Source organism: Pecten maximus, chromosome 4 (genome assembly GCF_902652985.1).
Source record: "Pecten maximus chromosome 4, xPecMax1.1, whole genome shotgun sequence".
Classification (NCBI taxonomy): domain Eukaryota; kingdom Metazoa; phylum Mollusca; class Bivalvia; order Pectinida; family Pectinidae; genus Pecten; species Pecten maximus.
Window position 1 is genome coordinate 18844209 of NC_047018.1, and position 24868 is coordinate 18869076.

The 24868-nt window shown below is 35.5% G+C and overlaps 1 protein-coding gene across 1 annotated transcript; it reads left to right on the top strand.

Moving 5' to 3' along the window:
- The first annotated feature begins 59 nt into the window (after window positions 1-59).
- LOC117325424 (palmitoyl-protein thioesterase 1-like) lies at window positions 60-24731 on the top strand. Its single transcript, XM_033881613.1, has 10 exons — window positions 60-159; window positions 1874-1983; window positions 2405-2532; window positions 18550-18620; window positions 19737-19824; window positions 20053-20067; window positions 20733-20823; window positions 21426-21524; window positions 22489-22560; window positions 23451-24731. Exons 1-10 carry the CDS (start codon window positions 66-68, stop codon window positions 23631-23633), a joined length of 951 nt encoding a protein of 316 aa, XP_033737504.1. The 5' UTR covers window positions 60-65; the 3' UTR covers window positions 23634-24731.
- The last annotated feature ends 137 nt before the right edge of the window (window positions 24732-24868 follow it).

Here is a 24868-nt window from a genome sequence, read left to right on the forward strand (position 1 = left end):
GAAGTCAATGAACAAATTTTACAAATAATGACTTGTCCGTACTTCAAATCACATGACATTCCAAAATGGCGAACGGAACGATTCTGTCGGTGTTTGTGTGTTTGGCAGCGGTGTCTGGTTGTTTAGCCGTGACACCGGTCGTCATATGGCATGGCATGGGTAAGTTTTCAGACAAAGTTAAGTGAACATGCCATTCGAAGACAAATTAATGATTATGTGATATTCTAAGTTAGTTTTCAAGATGTAAATCGAATTTACGTGCACTTTCCACAGTAAAGTTACCGTAGGGTTCATAGTTCAGTGGGCGACGGGTTTTACTTTTACTCAGCGCGACTGTTAGAATAAATTGACGAACTAATATAATTTCTATAGACAAGTATCTGGTGAATATCATGTTTAGACTAAGTTTGCACAAGATGCTGAATCGCACATTTACAAAAAAAAAAAAAAAAAAAATCAGATCTGATATTCTTCCTGTCTCATGATGTAAAACCACAGAGAACCCTTCGTTACAGATATCATTTCAGAAGGAGAAAATTTTATAAAAGAACTTTTTTAATTTGAAGGTGTTAGGGTTTGAATGTATTTCCAATATTGATTTTCATTGAATTCTAACATACGTACATGTATATAGGGTAATGTTAAAACTCATATTTTAGCTGTGTGCTTTTTCTGAGCTGGAGTTGTAACAAAAATGGAAATTTGAGATGCAAGAGTTGTTTTCCCCACAGAAAATGTAAATATCAAAAGTTTGTTTCCTGATTTTCGTCCTATTTTTAGTGGTTACTAATGAACCAAAAATGACAATTTTCTGATAAAATTGAACAAAGTGCAAATTTAATTCAGATGAAAATGATTGTATCTATATCTGTAACTATTTCCACATTATGTTGGGTTCCAAAAAAGTATATAATTATACAAATATATATGAAAATCCTTATGTGATCAAAGTCATCAGGTTGACAGTTTAACATGCAGATAAGACTCCCTTATTCACTTATTATATTAAATTCCAAAAACTTGTACAAAAAGTATGTAACAGCAAAAGAAAAGTAGAAAACAATTATAGAATGGACAGCAGCCAAAGATATTTTTAGAAGAAAGAATTCAATCCTTGGAATAGGGGAGAGATTGGAGCTTCTCATGCCCCACTCCTACATGATACATTTTACCCTATCTACATTTTGTTGATGTTGCTTTACTTTAAAAATATACCATCACTGTGTGAAATAAAGCTTATAGACCAGGCTAGTTTTAGTCACATTTTTTCCTGGTCAACTTACGCACTATAGACCATCAAATAAAGTAAGAGATTATGTAGGAATTGATTTCTGGAGGCAAAAACATTTGTGAGTTTTGATTTTTTTGCATATTATATTATGCGAGCAGTGACCACATTTAAAGCAAGTTTCTATTCTACACATAAATATTGATAGAATTTTTATGGTGGTAAGGTATATTTATATATGTAATATTTAAAGCAGGTGAATTCAATACCTGTTCTTCACATCGAGAGGATTTAATCAACTGAGTGATAAGACATCAGGACAATATTATCAAATCTACATACATGTATGTATGTGACTTATCTACATATGCAAGTTACAAAGTTTGATGGACTAAATTAGCTATGATCATATTGTACATAGTGGTTTGATAAATATCCCTGGCCTACTCTTGTTAAAAGATTATTGATGTTATTAATGATTTAATAGTGGACAAATGGGGTAATTCAGCAAGTTATACAGAATCATGCTGTAATATAATGAGGTAATCTGTAAATTTGAATCAAGGAAAGTATTTAAGACTACAGAATTACTATTGTTATTAATTGTTCTACAGCAATACCTAATAGATGACCTTGCCTTTTCAGGTGACAGTTGCTGTAACCCAATGAGTATGGGAAGCATTAAAAAGCTGATAGAGAAGGAAATCAAGGGTGTTTATGTCAACAGTTTGATGATTGGTGACAGCATCGCCTCGGTAAATATATTTATAAAGCAGTGATAGGATAGTTTTTGACATGTTGTATACAAGCTGTTGGTGCCAAATGGCAGCTCCCACTGTATGCTTCCCAGGCTATTGAAAAAGACAATGGCGGGTAGCTAAATTCCGGACAACCACAGATAATAATTTGTGAACTGCTTTGAGATGGATTTATGTGTTGCTGCAAAAGATACAGTCCTTTATCTGTGTATGCATATTAAAAGGACACTTTGTTGTAAAACAGAATTGAAATTACTGAATTAGGCTGAAGTAAATTGTCACCAGCAACTTTTTAGACTCACTGATTTAGTCTGCAATATGAAAAAAATCCATAGAGAGTAGACTATATGGTAATGTCAGTAAATATTATTTATAGTTCATCAATACTTTCTAAACCTGCACATTTTCTTTTAAAAAGGACACAACAAATGGCTTCTTCATGAATGCCAATGACCAGATTGCTATGGCATGTGACAAGATTGCTAAGGATCCTAAACTCCAGAATGGATACCATTCCATTGGATTTTCTCAAGGAGGACAGTTCCTGTAAGTAAACTTATTGTGTTTAGGGTAAATAAAATTCAATGTCTGAATATTTACAGATTAAATCAGACTTATATCAGACTTGCATAGTATTTTTGAGGGTTCAGATGCTTTCAGTCCTTGTTTTGGGGCTTCATTGGGATTCTAGTGACCGATCATTAACATACCATTGTAGATATTAGTGGAGGACCCCCCTACACAATTTCTCTCAAAACAGGGTGTAACTAGCTAGCTACTGCCTTGTTAATGATTTATTGACTAATGATCAAATACCACAAAAACATCCACACTTATTCATCTGGGACACCATTGTCACTTGTTTACCTGGGAGATATTAAACTCTTGTTTACCTGGGACACAATAACACTTGTTTACCTGGGACACAATAAGACTTCTTTACCTGGAACACGATAATACTTGTTTACCTGAGACACAATAACACTTGTTTACCTGGGACACAATAACACTTGTTTATCTGGGACACAATAACACTTGTTTACCTGGGACACAATAACACTTCTTTACCTGGAACACGATAATACTTGTTTACCTGAGACACAATAACACTTGTTTACCTGGGACACAATAACACTTGTTTATCTGGGACACAATAACACTTGTTTACCTGGGACACAATAACACTTGTTTACCTGGGACACAATAAGACTTCTTTACCTGGAACACAATAATACTTGTTTACCTGGGACACAATAACACTTGTTTACCTTGGACACAATAACACTTGTTTATCTTGGACACAATAACACTTGTTTACCTTGGACAAAATAACACTTGTTTACCTGGAACACAATAATACTTGTTTACCTGGGACACAATAAGACTTCTTTACCTGGAACACAATAATACTTGTTTACCTGGGACACAATAACACTTGTTTACCTGGGACACAATAATACTTCTTTACCTGGGACACATTAAACTTCTTAACCTGGGACACATAAACCACTTGCTTACAAATTAATTTGTCTGGTTAATTGGGTGAGGCATATAGAGACCGATACAATCAGAAATAAGAGAAGTACCAACCTTGACATTTGAAACAGGTTACTTCATGTAAAAAATGTATTGACCTGAAATATATAATATTTGCATGTATATGATATACCACATAGTCATGTTGTCACAGATGATGGGGGATAAACAACCTGGCAATTAACCCACCAGGCCCCTCCCCATCCCACACCAAAAAGGAATTAACAATTAAATGTTGTTTTTTTACTTGTCTCTCTGGAAGTCTAGTTTCCTGACAACTGACATCTATAGTCAGTATCAGTGATTTTGTTGTCCAGACTACAGGCATTTCCTGTGAATCCCATCAATCTCCACTTCCTGGACTTCTGCGATATAATCGATAGAATATTAGTTCACATTAACCAACTTTTCTACCTATCGTAAGAACTTCTATAAAGTGTTTATATTATAATTAGTGTTAGGGTTGATGAGGGAGTGATAAAGAATTCTTTTCAAAATAGATATGAGATATGTTTATAGGTTTTTCTTATAGACATTTTTCATAAAATTTCATACAAGTGAAGTAAATTTGGCTCCTATGTAATTGCCTCTTGTTCATCGTCATCCATTATGCGATGTGTGGTCGTACACAATTTACAGTTTCAACCTCTTCTCAGAAACTCTGGAACCAGATTCGGTGAAATTTTGAAGAAACCTTCCATGGCGAAATTTCAACCAAAATTGTGAATCATGTTGTCCCCACTCCCCAGGCGCCTTAGAATATACAAGGAATGGGGCAAAAAGGGTTCAAATTGACTGTAATTTTGAAAATATTCTTCTCCATACCCAAATGAGGAAGAATCCAATACTCTGCATAGGTTGTGATTTTCATTACCTTTGGGATCTGGCATTTCCTCTTGAGAGGAAGTAAACTTTACTGTAGTTTATATAGGAAAATCACATTTTTGAGGATTATTTGTTGATTTGACATTGTTTTAAAATACTCATTGATCATGATAATTTGATCACTGTGAAAGGGGGTAGTTCCATCAGTACAGATAAGCTGGCCTAGGTTTTAATTGCATGTCTGTAAAAGAACATTTCACCTGATAAATCTCCCCAGTATATATAAAACTACAGACAGCCATCATTATCACCCTGGGAAATCTTGGAGTAGGAAATTAATCTCTGAAAAGAAAAGGGATTCTAATCGGGAAGTCTTGGAGTAGGAAATCAATCTCAGAAAAGACAAGGGATGCTAATCTCGTGATCTTAAAATCAGAACCTTAAATTGCCTGGCCCTACATGATGCTGTGCAGCTGCTTTATGATGCAACTCACAACCTAAAATAGCCTGGCCCTACATAATGCTGTGTAGCCTAATGATGTAAATCACAACCTAAAATAGCCTGACCCTACATAATGCTGTGTAGCCTAATGATGTAAATCACAACCTAAAATAGCCTGGCCCTACATAATGCTGTGTAGCCTATTGGTGTAAATCACAACCTAAAATAGCCTGGCCCTACATAATGCTGTGTAGCCTATTGATGTAAATCACAAGTAAAATAGCCTGGCCCTACATGATGTCATGTAGCCTAATGATGTAAATCACAACCTAAAATAGCCTGGCCCTACATGATGTCATGTAGCCTAATGATGTAAATCACAACCTAAAATAGCCTGGCCCTACATGGTGTCATGTAGCCTAATGATGTAAATCACAACCTAAAATAGCCTGGCCCTACATGGTGTCATGTAGCCTAATGATGTAAATCACAACCTAAAATAGCCTGGCCCTACATGTTGTCATGTAGCCTGATGTACATGTACTTTAGATTGAAATTAAAGATCAAGTGAACGGGGAAGCAAGGGATATCTTATAATGTTCCCAGGTTTGTCTGCAATAAGCGCCACATTCTTCAATTTTCCTAAATCATCTATTTTAAAATAGTAAGCTAAAATTGGTTCGCAAATAACCCCTTCACCTCTGGGTTGGGAGTTCGAAAACCCATGTGGGGCAGTTGCCTGGTACTGACTGTAGGTCAGTGTTTTTTCTCTGGGTACTCCGGCTTTCCTCCACCTATACAAAACCAGGCACATCCTTAAATGACCCTGGCTGTTAATAGGACATTAAAACAAAATAAAAATAAATAATAAACCCTTCCCCAAACTTTCATACATATACCGACACTTTTACACTAGGGGAGGAGGCTAATTTGAGGATGGATATTTATATATATATTTATATAAATAATATAAATTATCGAATCAGAAATGATTGATAATTCATTATCACTTGAAAGTTGCACCAAAATGAGGAAAGTCCAATGTAAATTTTTGGTTGGCGGTAACAGAATTACTGTAAATATGATATATAACTCTTGGTCTTTTTGGTGGTATCCTAGTATCAATTGTGGATTACTTTTTGTTCGTTACAACATTCTAATTACCCACACTTAATTAGTGCTTATCAGACTGCACATGATGGAAAAATCTTGTGGGATACCACACCAGTATACATGGTATCAAATATAGGTCACGGTTGCTTATATTTTTAGTTTGCTCTCTTACATTTCTGTACTTGTATGTTTCTTTGGTTCAGAATTTTACGTTCAGGTTAATTTTCATCAAAGCTTCCAGGTTGTAGTTGATAATGAATAGTCTATCCCTAGGGTACATACCGAGATTTGTAATCATCATTAGAGATCATGCACATGCTGCGATAATCACGCGGATCATACCGTCTGTCTCCCTGTAGTTCATTACCTGCTTGTATTGATATCCATCTTAGATCCCTTTAAAAATATTTATCTCTGTAATTATAGATTAAATGGTAAATCATTCATGCGTTTTTAACTTGATCATTGAAAGTTTTCTTTTCTGTCCTCCTGTCTGTAACACTAGTACAATATATATACATATGTATATAATATCATGTCTGTCCTCCTGTCTGTATACTGTAAATGTGGAAATTTACGTGAGGGGGAAATTTACGCTAATTACACGGAGTCCTTTTGATCGCGAAAATTTCCCCCACGTGTATAATTTTGATATCAATTCGCGTAATCTCAAACTACAAGCGAATAAGAATCGATCGCAAAAATTACCCCTAAGCGTATAGTTTACATATAGAAATCGCAAAAATACCCCCCCCCCTCCCCCCACAAAAATAACCACGTTTACAGTAGTACAATATACAGAAAATGTTGTGTCTGTCCTCCTGTCTGTATAACTCTTTAAAACACTCTGTCTGTTCTTCTGTATGTATAACATTAGTACAATATATATAAAATGTCTTGTGTCGTCCTGTCTGTATAGTACAATATATATATAATGACCTGTCTGTCCTCCTGTCTGTATAGTACAATATATATAAAATGCCCTGTCTGTCCTCCTGTCTGTATAGTACAATATACATGTATATAAAATGCCCTGTCTGTCCCCCTGTCTGTATAGTACACTATATATATAATATCATGTCTGTCCTCCTGTTTGTATAGTACACTATATATATAATATCATGTCTGTCCTCCTGTCAGTATAGTACAATATATATATAAAGCCCTGTCTCTCCTCCTGTCTGTATAGTACAATATATATAAAATGCCCTGTCTGTATAGTACACTATATATAAAATGTCTTGTCTGTATCGTACACTATATATAAAATGTCTCGTCTGTCCTCCTGTCTGTATAGTAAAATATATATAAAACGCCCTGTCTGTCCTCCTGTCTGTATAGTACAATATATATAAAATGTCTTGTCTGCCCTCCTGTTTGTATAGTAAAATATATATAAAACGCCCTGTCTGTCCTCCTGTCTGTATAGTACAATATATATAAAATGCCCTGTCTGTCCTCCTGTCTGTATAGTAAAATATATATAAAACGCCCTGTCTGTCCTCCTGTCTGTATAGTACAATATATATAAAATGTCTTGTCTGTCCTCCTGTCTGTATAGTAAAATATATATAAAACGCCCTGTCTGTCCTCCTGTCTGTATAGTACAATATATATAAAATGCCCTGTCTGTCCCCCTGTCTGTATAGTACAATATATATAAAATGCCCTGTCTGTCCCCCTGTCTGTATAGTACAATATATATAAAATGTCTTGTCTGTCCCCCTGTCTGTATAGTACAATATATATAAAATGTCCTGTCTGTCCTCCTGTCTGTATAGTACAATATATATAAAATGCCCTGTCTGTCCTCCTGTCTGTATAGTACAATATATATAAAATGTCTTGTCTGTCCCCCTGTCTGTATAGTACAATATTTGTAAAATGCCCTGTCTGTCCTCCTGTCTGTATAGTACAATATATATAAAATGCCCTGTCTGTCCTCCTGTCTGTATAGTACAATATATATAAAATGTCTTGTCTGTCCCCCTGTCTGTATAGTACAATATTTATAAAATGCCCTGTCTGTCCCCCTGTCTATATAGTACAATACATATAAAATGTCTTGTCTCTCCCCCTGTCTGTATAGTACAATATATACATATAATGCTCTGTCTGTCCTCCTGTCTGTATAGTACAATATATATATAATGCCCTGTCTGTCCCCCTGTCTGTATAGTACACTATATATAAAATGTCATGTCTGTCCTCCTGTCTGTATAGAACAATATATATATAAAGCCCTGTCTGTCCTCCTGTCTGTATAGTACAATATATATAAAATGTCCTGTCTGTCCTCCTGTCTGTATAGTACAATATATATAAAATGTCCTGTCTGTCCTCCTGTCTGTATAGTACAATATATATATAAAATGTCTTGTCTGTCCCCCTGTCTGTATAGTACAATATATATAAAATGCCCTGTCTTTCCTCCTGTCTGTATAGTACAATATATATAAAATGCACTGTCTGTCTTCCTGTCTGTATAGTACAATATAGTAGGTAAAATCTGTTTGTCTTTTGTCAGTAGATAAAGATCAGTCTGTCTTTTGTCAGTAGGTAAAGATCTGTCTGTCTTTTGTCAGTAGATAAAGATCTGTCTGTCTTTTGTCAGTAGATAAAGATCAATCTGTCTTTTGTCAGTAGGTAAAGATCTGTCTGTCTTTTGTCAGTAGGTAAAGATCAGTCTGTCTTTTGTCAGTAGGTAAAGATCTGTTTGTCTTTTGTCAGTAGATAAAGATCTGTCTGTCTTTTGTCAGTAGGTAAAGATCTGTCTGTCTTTTGTCAGTAGATAAAGATCAGTCTGTCTTTTGTCAGTAGATAAAGATCAATCTGTCTTTTGTCAGTAGGTAAAGATCTGTCACACGAGGAAACCGAAACGAAAGTGAAAGTACTGTTTCAAAACGAACTTAACATTTCGGAGGAGGAAACATCAAATATTATATTTGATGATATACAAAGAATTGGCCGGCCCCAGAAAAATAACCGACCGATAAAGGTAACTTTTATGACATTCAAAGACAAAGTGCAGATAATGGCAAAAGCAAAATCAAATCTCCCCCGGGGAGGACAAGTTAGAATAACAGAAGACTTTCCAATACAAGTAAAAGATGCTCGTAAGAAACTCAGCCCCTTCTTCATGGAGGCAAGAGAAAAAGGTTCCAAGGTCTCCATGAGATATGATAAGTTGCTGATCGATGGTAAACTATACCAATATGACTATGACTCTGACAAGATTGTGCTAGTGCAACAAGAAAGGACCAAATGACGTTTTGGTCAAGGCCCACAGACAAACAATAACATTCAGTGTAATAAAGATGCAGATCATGATAGAAAAGTGCAAGGAACATTGACGTGTATTACTTGGAATATAGAGGGACTTCTATACAAACTGAAACATTTCCCAAAGGAACTATATGATACTATAAATGAAATAGATATTGTGGGTTTCATAGAATCATTTCAAAAGCATACAAATGAATTTAAGAGCATGTTTAAAGATTATACACTATTTGAAAGTATAAGGAAAGTGAATGTTAAAAAGTCATCTGGTGGAGTCCTTGTGTGTGTCAGATCAACCTTTAGTCAGTATGTAACACAAATATTGATTGACAAATATGAAGAAATGGTCTGGCTAAAGTTTGATCTGAGACATACTACAGGAGCCTTATATGATATTGTACTGGGTTATGTATATATACCCCCAGAAGGGTCTGTGTTTTATCATGATAAGAACACAAATAGTGGTATTGAAATACTTGAGAAAGCTGTTAATGAAATCAGAAGTAAATATGAACATTGTGAAATTATAATTATGGGTGACCTTAATGCTAGGTCAGGTGTACTTAGAGATTTCATAATTGATGATGATACTTCATTTATACCCGGTCTTGATCAGGTTTATACTGGTAATAGTAACATAGGAAAAAGAAACAATGTTGATAAAACCATTAATAACTTTGGTTATAATCTTGTGGAAATGTGTGTAGTTCATGACTTACTTATAGCAAATGGAAGAGTCCCAAGTGATAGTAAAGGTGAACTTACATATTTGTCTGGAAGCGGGGGTAGTCAGATAGACTATGTGCTTGTGGGTGGGTCTCTATTCAAGAGACTTACTAGTTTAAATATTCTATCGTGTGATATTTCCAAACATTTTCCAGTAAGATGTACATTACAATTATATGAACAGTCTATGAATGATGCCCCAACCTCAAGCACAAGTAGTAGTTCTGAACCCTGGAGTAAGATCAAATGGAAGCCAGATAAAGCGCACAAATTTGGTATGATAGTAAATAGTAATGAATTTAGAAATGAACTTGATAACATGTTGTATGATGATAATATTAGTGTTGATGAATTGTCAAAGAAACTTACTAGGTTATTGTGTGAGGTGGGCAACAAAGCAAGTATGAAGTGCAAAGGCATAGGAAATAGGGTATCTCCGAACGCAAAGTGGTTTGACGAGGAGTGTGACAACTTAAAACAACGTAAATGTATTCTATTAAATGACTTCCGTAGTACCAATAACATGGATATACTTCACCAATATCTTGATGTTAGGAAGTTATACAGATCAACTTGTCGTCAAAAAAGTCAGGACCATAAAAAAGAGCTAGCAGAGGCTCTCACAACATCAGCCGTTAATAAAAATGCTTGTGACTTCTGGAGCAAAGTTAAAGGTATACTCAAAAGAGGAACCAGTATTAAGAACACCATAACATCAGATGAATGGAAAAACTATTTCGAGAAACTTTTAAATCCAGTATTGGAGGAAAGTGATGATAGTTTCAGTGAACATGTGAAATCAGCTCTAAGAGAACATAGTGGAAAATGTGAAGCATGTGAACAATCTAATGATGACTCTATACTTAATGCATACATAACAGTTGATGAAGTGAGAAATGCGATACATGATCTTAAAAGTAACAAATCGCCAGGTGAAGATACAATTCCTAGTGAATTCTTTAAACAGACGGTCAACGTCGGAATGCCGAGTGTACTACAAAAACTGTTCAATCTAATTTTACAGAATGGAAAGTTTCCAGAAAACTGGACAACCAGTATCATTGTGCCATTATATAAAAAGGGTGACATTAACGACACAGGAAATTACAGAGGTATTTCACTATTAGCTGTGATGAGCAAGATCTTCACAAAAATTTTGTGTACACGAGTAAGGGCATGGTCAGATCTAAACAATACGCTGTCGGAAGAACAGGCAGGATTCCGAAAAGGTTATTCAACAATAGACAATATATTTAGCTTGCAAGCAGTTATACAGAAATACCTGTCAAAAAAGGGAAATGTGTTTTATTGCGCTTTTGTAGACTTTTCTAAGGCGTTTGACTGTATTAATCATGAAAAGCTATTTTATTGCCTAATACAACAAAATCTTCATGGCCGAATAATAACTGTTCTACAGGACATGTACTCTTCTGTAAAAGCTAAAGTGAGACTAAATGATAATCTATCTTCAAGCTTTGAATGTAACTCTGGTGTAAAACAAGGATGTATACGCAGTCCGCTATTATTTGCCAGCTACGTCAATGAGCTATCAGAAATGTTAAATGAAGACAGTGAACTTCAGTCAGGAATTTATATAACAGAAATCATTCGGAGACTCACACATTTATTGTTTGCTGATGACCTGGTTCTGCTCAGTGACACGGTAGTAGGTTTACAAAAGAAGCTGAATACTCTTGCTCAATATTGTTACAAGTGGAATATGAAAGTCAATCTTGGGAAAACAAATGTAGTAGTGTTTAAGAACGGAGGACATTTATCTTCTACAGAACGTTGGACATACAATGGTGAACAAATAGTAACTGTGAACTACTATAAATATCTAGGAATTATTTTCTCCTGTCGCCTGAAATGGAGTGCAGCATGTAAAACACTAACACAACAAGCTACAAAGGCATTAAACATGATAAAGAACTGTCTGACAAGGATTGGTAAAAGAGATACAACCATTGCTTTTAAACTGTTTGATAGTATGATATCACCTATATTATGTTATGGTGCTGAGATATGGGGTACAAATTACCAGAAAGATATAGAAGCAGTCCAGACCAAGTTTTGTAAGTGGTTACTATGTACAGGAAGTAATACCAACAACTCCATAGCTCTAGGCGAATGCGGTCGTCATGAACTGAGTGTCAATTATTTTTGCAAACCCATTAAGTATCTTCTGCGCCTATTCAGAATGGAATACAGCCGTCTTCCAAAACAATGCTTCATTATGCTGCGCCATCTTGATGAGCATGACAAAGTAACCTGGTGTACACAAGTAAAAAACCTACTATTCTACAATGGTTTCGGTATAGTATGGGAACATCAAGGAGTTGGTGATGAAAAAAGGTTTATAGATGCATTTAAACAACGTTTACGAGATATTAATCTTCAGAAGTGGTCAGAATACTTAAGGGAATCTCCAAAATGTGAACTATACTCCCGTATAAAACCTGCTTTACAAACGGAGAAGTGCATAAATACCTTATCATTCACTCTTAGATTCGCATTATTAAACCTGAGATGCTCTACACATAACTTGGAGATAGAAACGGGTAGGAAAAATAATACTCCTCGGAATGAAAGAACTTGTAAGATATGTAATATGAAGGAGGTAGGGGATGAATTGCACTTTATGCTGAAATGTCCCATACTGAAAGACATTAGAGTTAACTTTTTGCCGTCGTGGTGTTATACAAGTCCAACAATGTCAAACCTCGTCAAAATACTGCGTTCGGAGAATGCCACTATGATAAAGAATATTGCTATCTATATCAAAAAAGCAAACGATGTAAGAATAGAGATGCTAAATAGCTAAGTGAACATTTTATTTAAATACAATATGTACTACATGTGTGATACTACTATTCAAATTACAAGTTATACATATGTATTATGTTATACATTATTATTATATAACTAATATGATATATGATATGAATGTTAATATACTTGAATACACAAGTGATACATAACATGTAAAATTATACTGCGCCCTGATGCTGGGTGTTTACTTATCTATATGTCTATCTATGACGATGCCAATTAACTAATTAATGTTGTAATGGTACTATGGGCTGGAGGCCTTTTTTGTACAATAAATATTATTATTATTATTATTATTATTATTATAAAGATCTGTCTGTCTTTTGTCAGTAGGTAAAGATCTGTCTGTCTTTTGTCAGAAGGTAAAGATCTGTCTGTCTTTTGTCAGTAGGTAAAGATCTGTCTGTCTTTTGTCAGAAGGTAAAGATCTGTCTGTCTTTTGTCAGAAGGTAAAGATCTGTCTGTCTTTTGTCAGTAGGTAAAGATCTGTCTGTCTTTTGTCAGTAGATAAAGATCTGTCTGTCTTTTGTCAGTAGGTAAAGATCAATCTGTCTTTTGTCAGTAGGTAAAGGTCAATCTGTCTTTTGTCAGTAGATTAAGATCTATCTGTCTTTTGTCAGTAGGTAAAGATCTGTCTGTCTTTTGTCAGTAAATGCTAAAAATAATGTCATTTGAATAGAAACTTTTTATTTTCTTTTAAAAAGCAAAATACATTTTATCAGTGAAATTGAAAAATGCCTTATCAGTTTCCGTGTTTAAAAGTAAAAGATATCAGAGGAACTGTGAAATTATTCTTTGTTTTTATGTCAGGAAGATGAAGTCCCATTTGTGTTCATTTCCATAGAAGGTAGTTTCTGTACTCAATTTTTCCTGCTGTCAGGGCCCATTGCATAATGTCTGACCCAAACTAGGGGGTGGGGGGTCAGTGCATAATGTCTGACCCAAAGTAGGGGGTGGGGGCCAGTGCATAATGTCTGACCCAAAGTAAAGGGTGGGGGTCAAGTGCATAATGTCTGACCCAAAGTAGGGGGTGGGGGTCAGTGCATAATGTCTGACCCAAAGTAGGGGGTGGGGGTCAGTGCATAATATCTGACCCAAAGTAGGGGGTGGGGGGTCAGTGCATAATGTCTGACCAAAAGTAGGGGGTGGGGGTCAGTGCATAATGTCTGAACCAAAGTAGGGGGTGGGGGGTCAGTGCATAATGTCTGACCCAAAGTAGGGAGTAGGATTATTACAGGACAAAGAATTGTTGGCAATTTTAGTAAACTGCAGTAAATATATGAGTGAGCTTATTAGCTAATAAGCAAGCATGGTATATTGTCAGATAAATTAATACCATGTAATTAACAGCTATTGTGTCTGAATGCAATAGAGTATTAATGCATGCTTCTTATATGAACATGTCTCCTCTCCCCTTATCAAAACCCAATCTCCAACTTCAGCAATAACCCTGACTCCCAAATGGTTCACCAAAAGCGAAACAAACTTGTCTCTTCTTCAGTAAACAACACAAACAACTCATTGTGACTGATTTAAAGGATGTCTTTCCTTTACTTGTTAAAATGTTAACATTTTCCACTCATTTTTATATCTGTGACTAATTGTCTAAAGATTATGTCTGTGACTAAACGCCTGACAATTACATGTATTTCGCAACAGTTTATTTCAAATTCTCCTGAAGCATTTTAATTCTGAGCATTAGAATTGATACTGACAACTGTCCTTCATGAGTTGATACCTCTTACAAAACTTGTTTGCTGAACACTGTTTTAAATCTCACATTTATTTCTTGGTTATATATGAAGGTCGCATAAAATATGAAAAGGTCATATGCAGAAAGAAGAGTGTTTCTTAAATTAACCTGTTTTTGTTGATTCATTATTTACTTAAATCATTCAGACTTTTTTGCAATAATATGGAAGCTGATCATGCTTTGACATGGCAACCATATTGATGGAGTAACAAACTCGATCAATATTACAAGTATCGTCCCTGAGCTGAATTTCTAAAATGTTGCTCAATTACTTGTGTAGCAGGTGCGGGATCTGGTAAATTTCAGTTAGCACATTCACATTACAAATACAGGAAGTATGCAAGATGATGATGATGATGATCATTGCATCATGATAATGATGAAAATTTGAATTGACTATTATTTTCTGAAATTGACCATTTTGAAAGAGTCAGTTTTTTATTTTATTCATATATGCTGTTTTTAAGTAAGAAATCCCTTGATTTATAAACTTGTGTGTGGACCTCTGTGACTGACAGGCATGTACAACAATGTCTACATCTCAGATGTAATTATGTATGTATATCAAACAGAACATCTAATTAGTACACATTACTCAATAAGAATACAGAGTTTTCCTTTCCATTAACACCTATCATGTGTGCTACATGTAGATCTGTTCTGTATTAGACTTTAGTAATTGGCAAGTTCACAAAACGTTTTTCTTTGCCTTGAGTATACGGACATTTTACTCCATCAGTATTTCTAGTGACACATTGACAATAGACAGTTGTGTTGCTCGGCTCACTGATATCAAACAATTCATTTTCAGAGAAAAATATCCTTCAGAACAGAAAAAAGGGCTTTGGCAATTTTGTATACACAACAACCACAAAAAAAGAATTGGTTCTTATTTATTTTCTGTATCATTTTAGAAATTTCACCATAATATCTTCCAGGGTATCGTGAACGTTTGTAAATATTTACAAAAAAGTTACACAAAACTTATGAAGTTTGTAAGTCCTTTTCACAAAGGTTTTTCGTAATTTTTTTTCATATCTTGCGTCAAAATCGTACGTTCTCCCAGTAAAAATATACAACTCTCTAACTTGGAGGTGAAAAAGGACGACACTCTTGAGGTGAAAATTGTATGCCGCTCTCATTCCCGGAGTCCTGTACACCGACTATGAACTTTATTTTGTTCTATTAAAACAACTGTATTATTGAGAGAAGATCAAATTTTCTGTTAAAGTTTAGTTGCATGACAATGAGTATTTTGCCAGCATCCCTCCTGGACATTCAAAACTCGGTTTCCTCTTCGAAACAATTGCTGACAAGGCTTATTTGTTCTCTTATGCTAATTTGTAATTTGAGTAGAACATCATTTTCTGTTCAAAAGGGCAAGTTTGCTTTCGATTTGAAATTGTTTATAGTTATATTACGACAGGGTGGATATGGCGTAAAAGTTACCTGAGGTTTTTGTGTAACTTATGAACTTTTGTAAGTTACGAAGTTTTTATGAACCGCTCAATAATTTGTAAATCTGACTTACGCAAAATTTGTAAGTTACGAAACTTTGTGAAACTGTACTGTTATATACACCAAGGAAGGAATACATACCATAATTTATCTTATATCTGTCCTTACCACATAATCTTAGAGTGTCTGTCCATCCATTTATCTCTTCCAATCATCTGGAAGTGATGTCCATCCATATATCTGTCCATAATTTGTGAGTTTGTCCATCCATTTATCTGTTCATAACCTGGGAGTCTGTCCATCCATTTATCTGTTCATAATCTGTCCATCCATTTATCTGTTCATAATCTTGAAGTCTGTCTATCCATTTACCTGTTCATAATCTGTCCATCCATTTATCTCTTCCAATCATCTGGAAGTGATGTCCATCCATATATCTGTCCATAATTTGTGAGTTTGTCCATCCATTTATCTGTTCATAATCTGGGAGTCTGTCCATCCATTTATCTGTTCATAATCTGTCCATCCATTTATCTGTTCATAATCTTGAAGTCTGTCTATCCATTTACCTGTTCATAATCTGTCCATCCATTTATCTCTTCCAATCATCTGGAAGTGATGTCCATCCATTTATCTGTCCATAATCTGGGAGTATGTCTGTCCATCCATTTATCTGTCCTTAATCTGTGAGTCTGTCCATCCATTTATCTGTTCATAATCTGGGAGTCTGTCCATCCATTTATCTGCTCATAATCTGGGAGTTTGTCCATCCATTTATCTGCTCATAATCTGGGAGTCTGTCCATCCATTTATCTGTTCATAATCTGTGAGTCTGTCCATCCATTTATCTGTTCATAATCTGTGAGTCTGTCCATCCATTTATCTGTTCATAATCTTGGAGTCTGTCCATCCATTTATCTGTTCATAATCTGTGAGTCTGTCCATCCATTTATCTGTTCATAATCTGTGAGTCTGTCCATCCATTTATCTGCTCATAATCTTGGAGTCTGTCCATCCATTTATCTGTTCATAATCTGTGAGTCTGTCCATCCATTTATCTGTTCATAATCTGTGAGTCTGTCCATCCATTTATCTGTTCATAATCTGGGAGTCTGTCCATCCATTTATCGGTTCATAATCTGGGATTCTGTCCATCCATTTATCTGTTCATAATCTGTCCATCCATTTATCTGTTCATAATCTCAGTCTGTCCATCCATTTATCTGTCCATAATCTGGGAGTATGTCTGTCCATCCATTTGTCTTTCTATCATCTGTCCATAGTCTGAGGACCTGTCCATAATCTGAGGGTTTTTCTGCCATCCATCTATCTGTCCATCCATACAATATCTTAGACAGTGGTGTTTAGCTTCATTTTTCTATATGTATTTCTTTACATTTGATCATAACTGAAACTTAAATTCAATTTTTGGGAGATATTTATAAGATAATCAAAATAACTTATCTCACAGATTAACATCTAAATTTAAACATACAATTGTCATCTCATTATCAACTGAACAAACAAATTATACTTAGAATTAGTACTGTTGAAAATGTTTTTCCGGCCTTGATTCTGAGAGGCTATGGCTATAGATATTTGAATTTGTAGAGAAATCTATGTATTTGGAGTCGTAAGATTCATAGAAAAATCAGTCAATGTCCTAATCAAAAATTGTCTTTATTCATATTCAAATAAATTACTAAGATATTAGAGTGAATGTGGTTGACTATCCTGTGTGCTGTATGCCCGGCGCCTCTCTGTGATCTGTCTGTATAATAGGTGTGTGTAGCTAATCATCACCACGGTAACTGGTCATCACTCCCATATTATCACATTACTGACCAGTGTCACACATGGTCAATCCCATGAGTGATGTCCAGTAGCATTTAATCACTCACTACATGATAATAGGTGGTGAAAGAGGTTGGACTTGTCTCCGAGGAAAGTGACCGGAGATTAGCTTTACCCTCAAGTTAATGGGAAAATTTGACCTGATCACATGCTATAGCAGAAAACTTGGTTCCCTTGACACCAATGTGTACAAAATTTACCTCCTTTGTAAAGAGTTCCATACAAAATGATTTAAACCATCTTCATTATTGATATCTGCATGGTAGGTTCATTCAGTTTGCTGAGGGAAAAAGCATACAACCTTAACGCATATCACAATTACAAAATGTATAATGTAGCATACAGCCTTAATACATATCACATGTACAAAATGTATAATGTAGCATACAGCCTTAATACATATCACATGTACAAAATGTATCTATAATATGTAAGGTAACATATAACCTAAACTAAACCTATCAAACAAATAAGGACAAAGACAGTAAATGAATCTAGAAACATGTACCCATTGTGTACCTATACGGGGTGAGGGAGATAACTCTTCATACAAATAATAAAGGCAAAATAGGAAAAGTTATATTTTTACCTTTATGTGATTGCTTCATTCATAAAAAGAAAATTTCTGCTTCATCACTGACCAATACAGATATTTGTTTACTAAACAAATGATAACTGTCAATTCAAGTATGTTTCAAAAATTGAAAAAAAAGATATATAGAATGTACCACTGTTGTTTCAGGCGAGCTGTTGCCCAGAGATGCCCAAACCCACCCATGCTGAATCTGGTTTCTGTAGGAGGCCAGCACCAAGGTAAAAACAGCTCAAAGTGAAGGTCATATCTGGCTAAAACCTCAGAGTGAAGTTCATATCTGGCTAAAACCTCAGAGTGAAGGTTATATCTGGCTAAAACCTCAGAGTGAAGGTCATATCTGGCTAAAACCACAGAGTGAAGGTCATATCTGGCTAAAACCTCAGAGTGAAGTTCATATTTGGCTAAAACCACAGAGTGAAGGTTATATCTGGCTAAAACCTCAGAGTGAAGGTCATATCTGGCTAAAACCTCAGAGTGAAGGTCATGTCTGGCTAAAACCTCAGAGTGAAGGTCATATCTGGCTAAAACCTCAGAGTGAAGTTCATATCTGGCTAAAACCTCAGAGTGAAGGTCACATCTGGCTAAAACCTCAGAGTGAAGGTCATATTTGGCTAAAACCAAAGAGTGAAGGTTATATCTGGCTAAATTTTTAAACCACAGAGTGAAGGTTATATCTGGCTAAAACCTCAGAGTGAAGTTCATATCTGGCTAAAACCTCAGAGTGAAGTTCATATCTGGCTAAAACCTCAGAGTGAAGGTCATATCTGGCTAAAACCTCAGAGTGAAGGTCATATTTGGCTAAAACCACAGAGTGAAGGTTATATCTGGCTAAAACCACAGAGTGAAGGTTATATCTGGCTAAAACCTCAGAGTGAAGGTCATATCTGGCTAAAACCTCAGAGTGAAGGTCATATCTGGCTAAAACCTCAGAGTGAAGGTCATATCTGGCTAAAACCTCAGAGTGAAGGTCATATCTGGCTAAAACCTCAGAGTGAAGTTCATATCTAGCTAAAATCTCAGGGTGAAGGTCATATCTAGCTAAAACCACAGAGTGAAGGTCATATCTAGCTAAAATCTCAGGGTGAAGGTCATATCTAGCTAAATCTCAGGCTGTCAGGATGAAGACATATAATCAAACATATCACTTGAAGATCCATTAGGAATTGAACTGACACTTGTTTTGGAAACATAAGGCCCACCTCAAGGTTTGGATGTTACAATGGCTAGTAGCTCATTTTGATAGTTATATCAAAATATTCAAATGAGCTTTATTTAGGACTTTTTGGTGTAACATCACTAGACTTTTACAGATAAAATGTTAAACATTATTGTAGGTGTGTTTGGGTTTCCGAAGTGTCCTGGAGAAAATGAAACCTTGTGTGATGAAGTCAGAAAACTCCTCAACGTTGGTGCCTATGTGAGGTATGTATTGAGTCTCTGTATGGTCAGCACCAGTTTCCTTGTCTTATTTCAGACATTCAAACTTACTTAAATGTCCATATGTCTCCTCTTAGTTTGTCTTAATGAAAACTCCAACATTTTAACTTCAGTACCATGTCATCTATAATTAATGTATCATTGTTATGTAAGACATTTTTCAAATACCTTGATTGTTGTTTTACTATTTATTGTTTCTTCTCTTATTTACAGTTTTGTCCAGGACAAGTAAGTATATGTAAACATAGTCGATATCCACCACCATCTGCCATTACACATGACAGTATACAGGAGTATGACACTTTTAGGTGTACCAGTATGTTATCGATTTTCAATTAAAAATTATACAAATTGAGCTGGAATTCTATAAAAGATAGACAGGCTCTAAAATGGATCTAAAATTTACACAATTGTCTCATCAGACCCATGCAGGTACATGTAAGCTGGAATACAAATTCCTTCCATCCTGAATCTGCACAGTATACAAGATATTAGATCATTATATACATTGTAAGTTATAATTAGATCATATATAAGTTATATCAGGTAGTTTTATATATTTTCAAATCTTTGAAGCTGTAGAGTAATAAGACACATTTTTGTTATATTTCATGATAGTTGTATTATGATATTTTTGTATGACAATTTCAATGTCACAATAACAAAAACTGTGACCAGTAAGAGGTGGTCCTGAAGGGTCATATGGGCCTTGTAAGAAATATGAAAAATAGTTTTACTCATAATTAAACTTAATTTAAGGTAAAAATCATGAGTCACCCTCACAGGGAGGGTTGGCACGATTGGTAGGTAATAGATATTTTATGAGGTAAGTTGAACACCTTATAGCTATTTAATTCTCCAGCATTATTTGAAGGCAAATGATTTAATTCTAGTTTGGTTCAGGCTGAATACTGGCAGGACCCCTTTAATGAGGATGAATACAGAAAGTACAGTGTGTTTCTGGCAGACATCAACCAGGAAAAGGTATAATTGTAACCATGGAATGTTTTCATATACATGTATACATGTATGTCTTATGCAAAGAATGACTTCTAATCTATAACTCTCCAGTCTCCTCTTTAGGAATAAAGCCTCCAGTTCTTTTCTAAAAATATGCAGTTGACCAGTGCAAAATTTTAGTTTTGAACTTGAGATCAGTCCTTTTTAGGTCATCTGACCCAAAGGGTCAGGAGGACATATAGCCATCATGCTTCCTCCGTCTCCGTGCGCCGTGCACAAACTTTTTATTCAAATGACTTCTTCCCAATAATCAGAAGGCCCAGCTAGGGTACTGATATTGGGCCTGTATCATGCTTGAATAAAGCCCTACCAAGTTTGTTCAAATTGATCACCTTGACCTACTTTCAAGGTCACAGAGGTCATATGGGTCAAATAGACCAAACTTCAAAAGAGTTCTTCGCAATAACCAAGAGGCCCTGTGATATTGGTCATTTAGCATGTTTCTATGTAGGGCTACCAAGTTTGTTCAAATGAATGACCTTGACCTTTATTAAGGTCATATGGTTCAAATAGGCTATTATCTTCAAGCAACTTCTTCTCAATAACCGAGAACATTTTGATTTCAGGTAAAGAATGCCACCTACAAGGCTAATCTGCAGAAGCTCAAGAACTTTGTGATGCTCAAGTTTACTCTTGACACCATGGTCCAGCCTAGGGAGAGTGAGGTAGGTTCTGCTGACTGGCTTTTTACAACTTACTCAAATTATTTAAGGGTCCCTTCTAATTTTCAGGATTGATCAAAATCAGGAAAGAACAAATAGATCATATATCTTGAAAAGAAAATGAATAGAGACAATAAATTTTAGAATGATTTCTACTAAAATTCTTCAAATCTTTAGTAAAACTGAAATCATCAAACATATTTGAACCTTTACAACACAAAAATATATAAATATGGGGCAAAGAAGTAATTTTAACAGTGTGGACAATGAAAATGTCAATTTTTGAGGCAATCTGCCCCTTTATCAAGACACAGAGAATACAAATACAATCACATGATACATAAACAGTACTAGAAAATACAACAAGAGGCCTATGGGGCCTGATTGGATTTCACCAAATGTCAAAATAATTTTCATGTTCAATTCGTTTTATTTGGCAATCTCAAACAATGCTATATATGGTTATAGTGTGGGAATCCCAACTGCTTTAAAGGAATAACTAAGTCCAGACTCTCTAAGAGTCTGAAAGACCTCAAGGATTGTTTTTACAACATGCATTCATAACTTTATTACAAGTAGCAATTTAAAGGAATTACCTCTTATTTCCCCTATTTGACCCCGCCCCTTTGGCCCCCTCGGGGGTCAGAGTCAACATTTATGCAAAATCTGTTTTGCTTCCCCCACGGATGTTTCTGACCAAATTGAGTTCAAATTCATTCATAACTTTATGACTAGTAGCGATTTAAAGGCATTACCTTTATTTCCCCTATTGGGCCCCTCCCCTTTGGTCCCTTGGGGATCAGAGTCATCATTAATGCAAAAACTGTTTTGTTTTGTCCAAAAAACAGTAGTTCAGGAATTCAGAAAATATTAACAAATTGAATAATTATAATTGAAATACATATATATATATATTTATATGAATAATTAAAGAAGTGAACATCTTTCATTCTTGTATTTTTTTCAGTGGTTTGGATTTTACACACCTGGACAAGACAAGGAAGTTGTTCCCCTGCAAAATACTCCACTGTACACAGAGGTAAGAGATGGTACTGGGACGGGGGGGGGGGACGTCTTAAAGTAAGAATATTCCACTGTACACAGCAATAAGGGATGGTGCTGGGGGGGGGGGGGGGGGGGGGGGGGATGTCTTAAAGTAAGAATATTCCACTGTACAGCAATAAGGGATGGTGCTGGGGGGATGTCTTAAAGTAAAGGATACTCCACTGTACACAGAGGTAAGGGATGGTACTGGGAGGAGGGGGGGGGGGGGGGGGGGGGACGTCTTAAGTAAGAATACTCCACTGTACACAGCAATAAGGGATGGTGCTGGGGGGATGTCTTAAAGTAAAGGATACTCCACTGTACACAGAGGTAAGGGATGGTGCTGAGATGGGGGGGGGGGGGGGGGGGCGTCTTAAAGTAAAGGATACTCCACTGTACACAGAGGTAAGGGATGGTGCTGAGATGGGGGGGGGGGGGGGGGGGGCGTCTTAAAGTAAGAATATTCCACTGTACACAGAGGTAAGGGATGGTGCTGAGATGGGGGGGGGGGGGGGGGGGGGGGGGCGTGTCTTACTGTAAAGGATACTCCACTGTACACAGAGGTAAGGGATGGGGGGGGGGGGGGGGGGGGCGTCTTAAAGTAAAGGATATTTCACTGTACACAGAGGAAAGGGATGCTTAAGATAACAAATTTTTCTAAACTTGAGGATTCTAATGCAATAGAAAAACTGAATACTGTAATAATTATCATATTGTCTTCTACTGGTAAAACTAGACTATTGTTTTCCTTTCTGTCCATCCAACTCTCTACTTGAGATGTTTTCTATGGAGTTTTTTGTGAAGCCTACAGCCTAATGAGTTTTTTTAGTCAAATTAAATACATGTAGTTAGGATGAATGTAAACTAAAATCTTATCTCCTGTAGGACTGGCTTGGACTGAAGGCTATGGATGCTACAAAACGTCTCCACTTCCTAAGCTACCCTGGTGACCATCTCCAGTTCTCAGAAGAATGGTTCATTGCCAATATTGTCAAACCTTTTCCTTTCACAGTAGGCAGCATTGAAAAACAGAAGGGGCAAACAGCCCATCAGTTGTCCTCAAAATAATTACTTGTATGAAGAATCAAAAGTCATTTAAGATGGTTAAACGATAATTAATTCTGAAATAAATCAGCCATCAAGTTTGGCAGAATAGATAGAGGATTGATTAAAAAGGAGAATCAAAAGCACTTTGAAATGAGTAAATAAAAAACAATGACATATTTCGAATCATTCGAAAAGCACACTAATAAATCAGGAATGAAATATCAGGAGGTCAGTCGTCCATTCCAAGTCTAGTTTACTTTTGTCTCCTTCAATAAAATTTAATACCCTGTAGCTTTTGATGCAAGGGAGACAACTCTGTGATATAAAATTGAATTTACCTTTGAAATAAATTTGATTAAGAGAAAAGGAATTAGTTAATTATCAGTAAACAAATTTCATATTGTTTTGTTTAATTTCTGCACAAACACAATTTGTTTCTTATATTAATTTTGTGATTACCTGATTTTGATATGCTGAAAGAGAAGAGGATACAATGATAGGCATATAATTAATATAAAATACAACTACATTTTTGTAATAGATTTCAAGCCAAACGAATTTGAAATATTTACCGTCTTTCTCCCAAATTCATCATCAGAAAGGTAGTCTTCATCAACTTTAATTTTTGTCTCTGTAAAATACCTAACATAGTGTCTTAAGAGCACAGGGACATGCACCAATGTTTCTAAGGGAGAAGCCTTGTGTAGTACATGTATATTATAAGTAGTTGTTACATGCCCCTGTGCTTAAGAGTGTATATAATGATAATACAAACCTGCTTATTAACCAAATATTAATGTATGTCAATTTCATCAGCTGTAAGCATACATGTATGTATGCATATAAGACGAAGTATGTTTGAAAAGTGTAACCTGTTTTCTTATATGATGATATTAAATAAGGCATCTAAAAATAACTATTGCATTTTACGGAAAAAGACAGTGTATACAATGTATTCCACTTTGTGATATATAGGTGTAAACCTTTATCTAAGTGCTCGGTATATTTATGGCGTCTGTGATCACTCAGAAGTCGAGTGTCGTGAGATTAATGTTATTTGTATAAATATTGCAATCCATGATTTTTTGTAATAAATATTGATTTTGTATGATATAAAAACTGTTGTTGTTTTGAATTATTCAGTAAGCATTATGCAGTAAAATATTCAGCTCCAAGTACTGGTTAGATTGATGGGCTCAAAGGAACTTGTTTTTTGTCTTGAGATTGATTTTTTAGGTCATCCGGACCCGACCAAT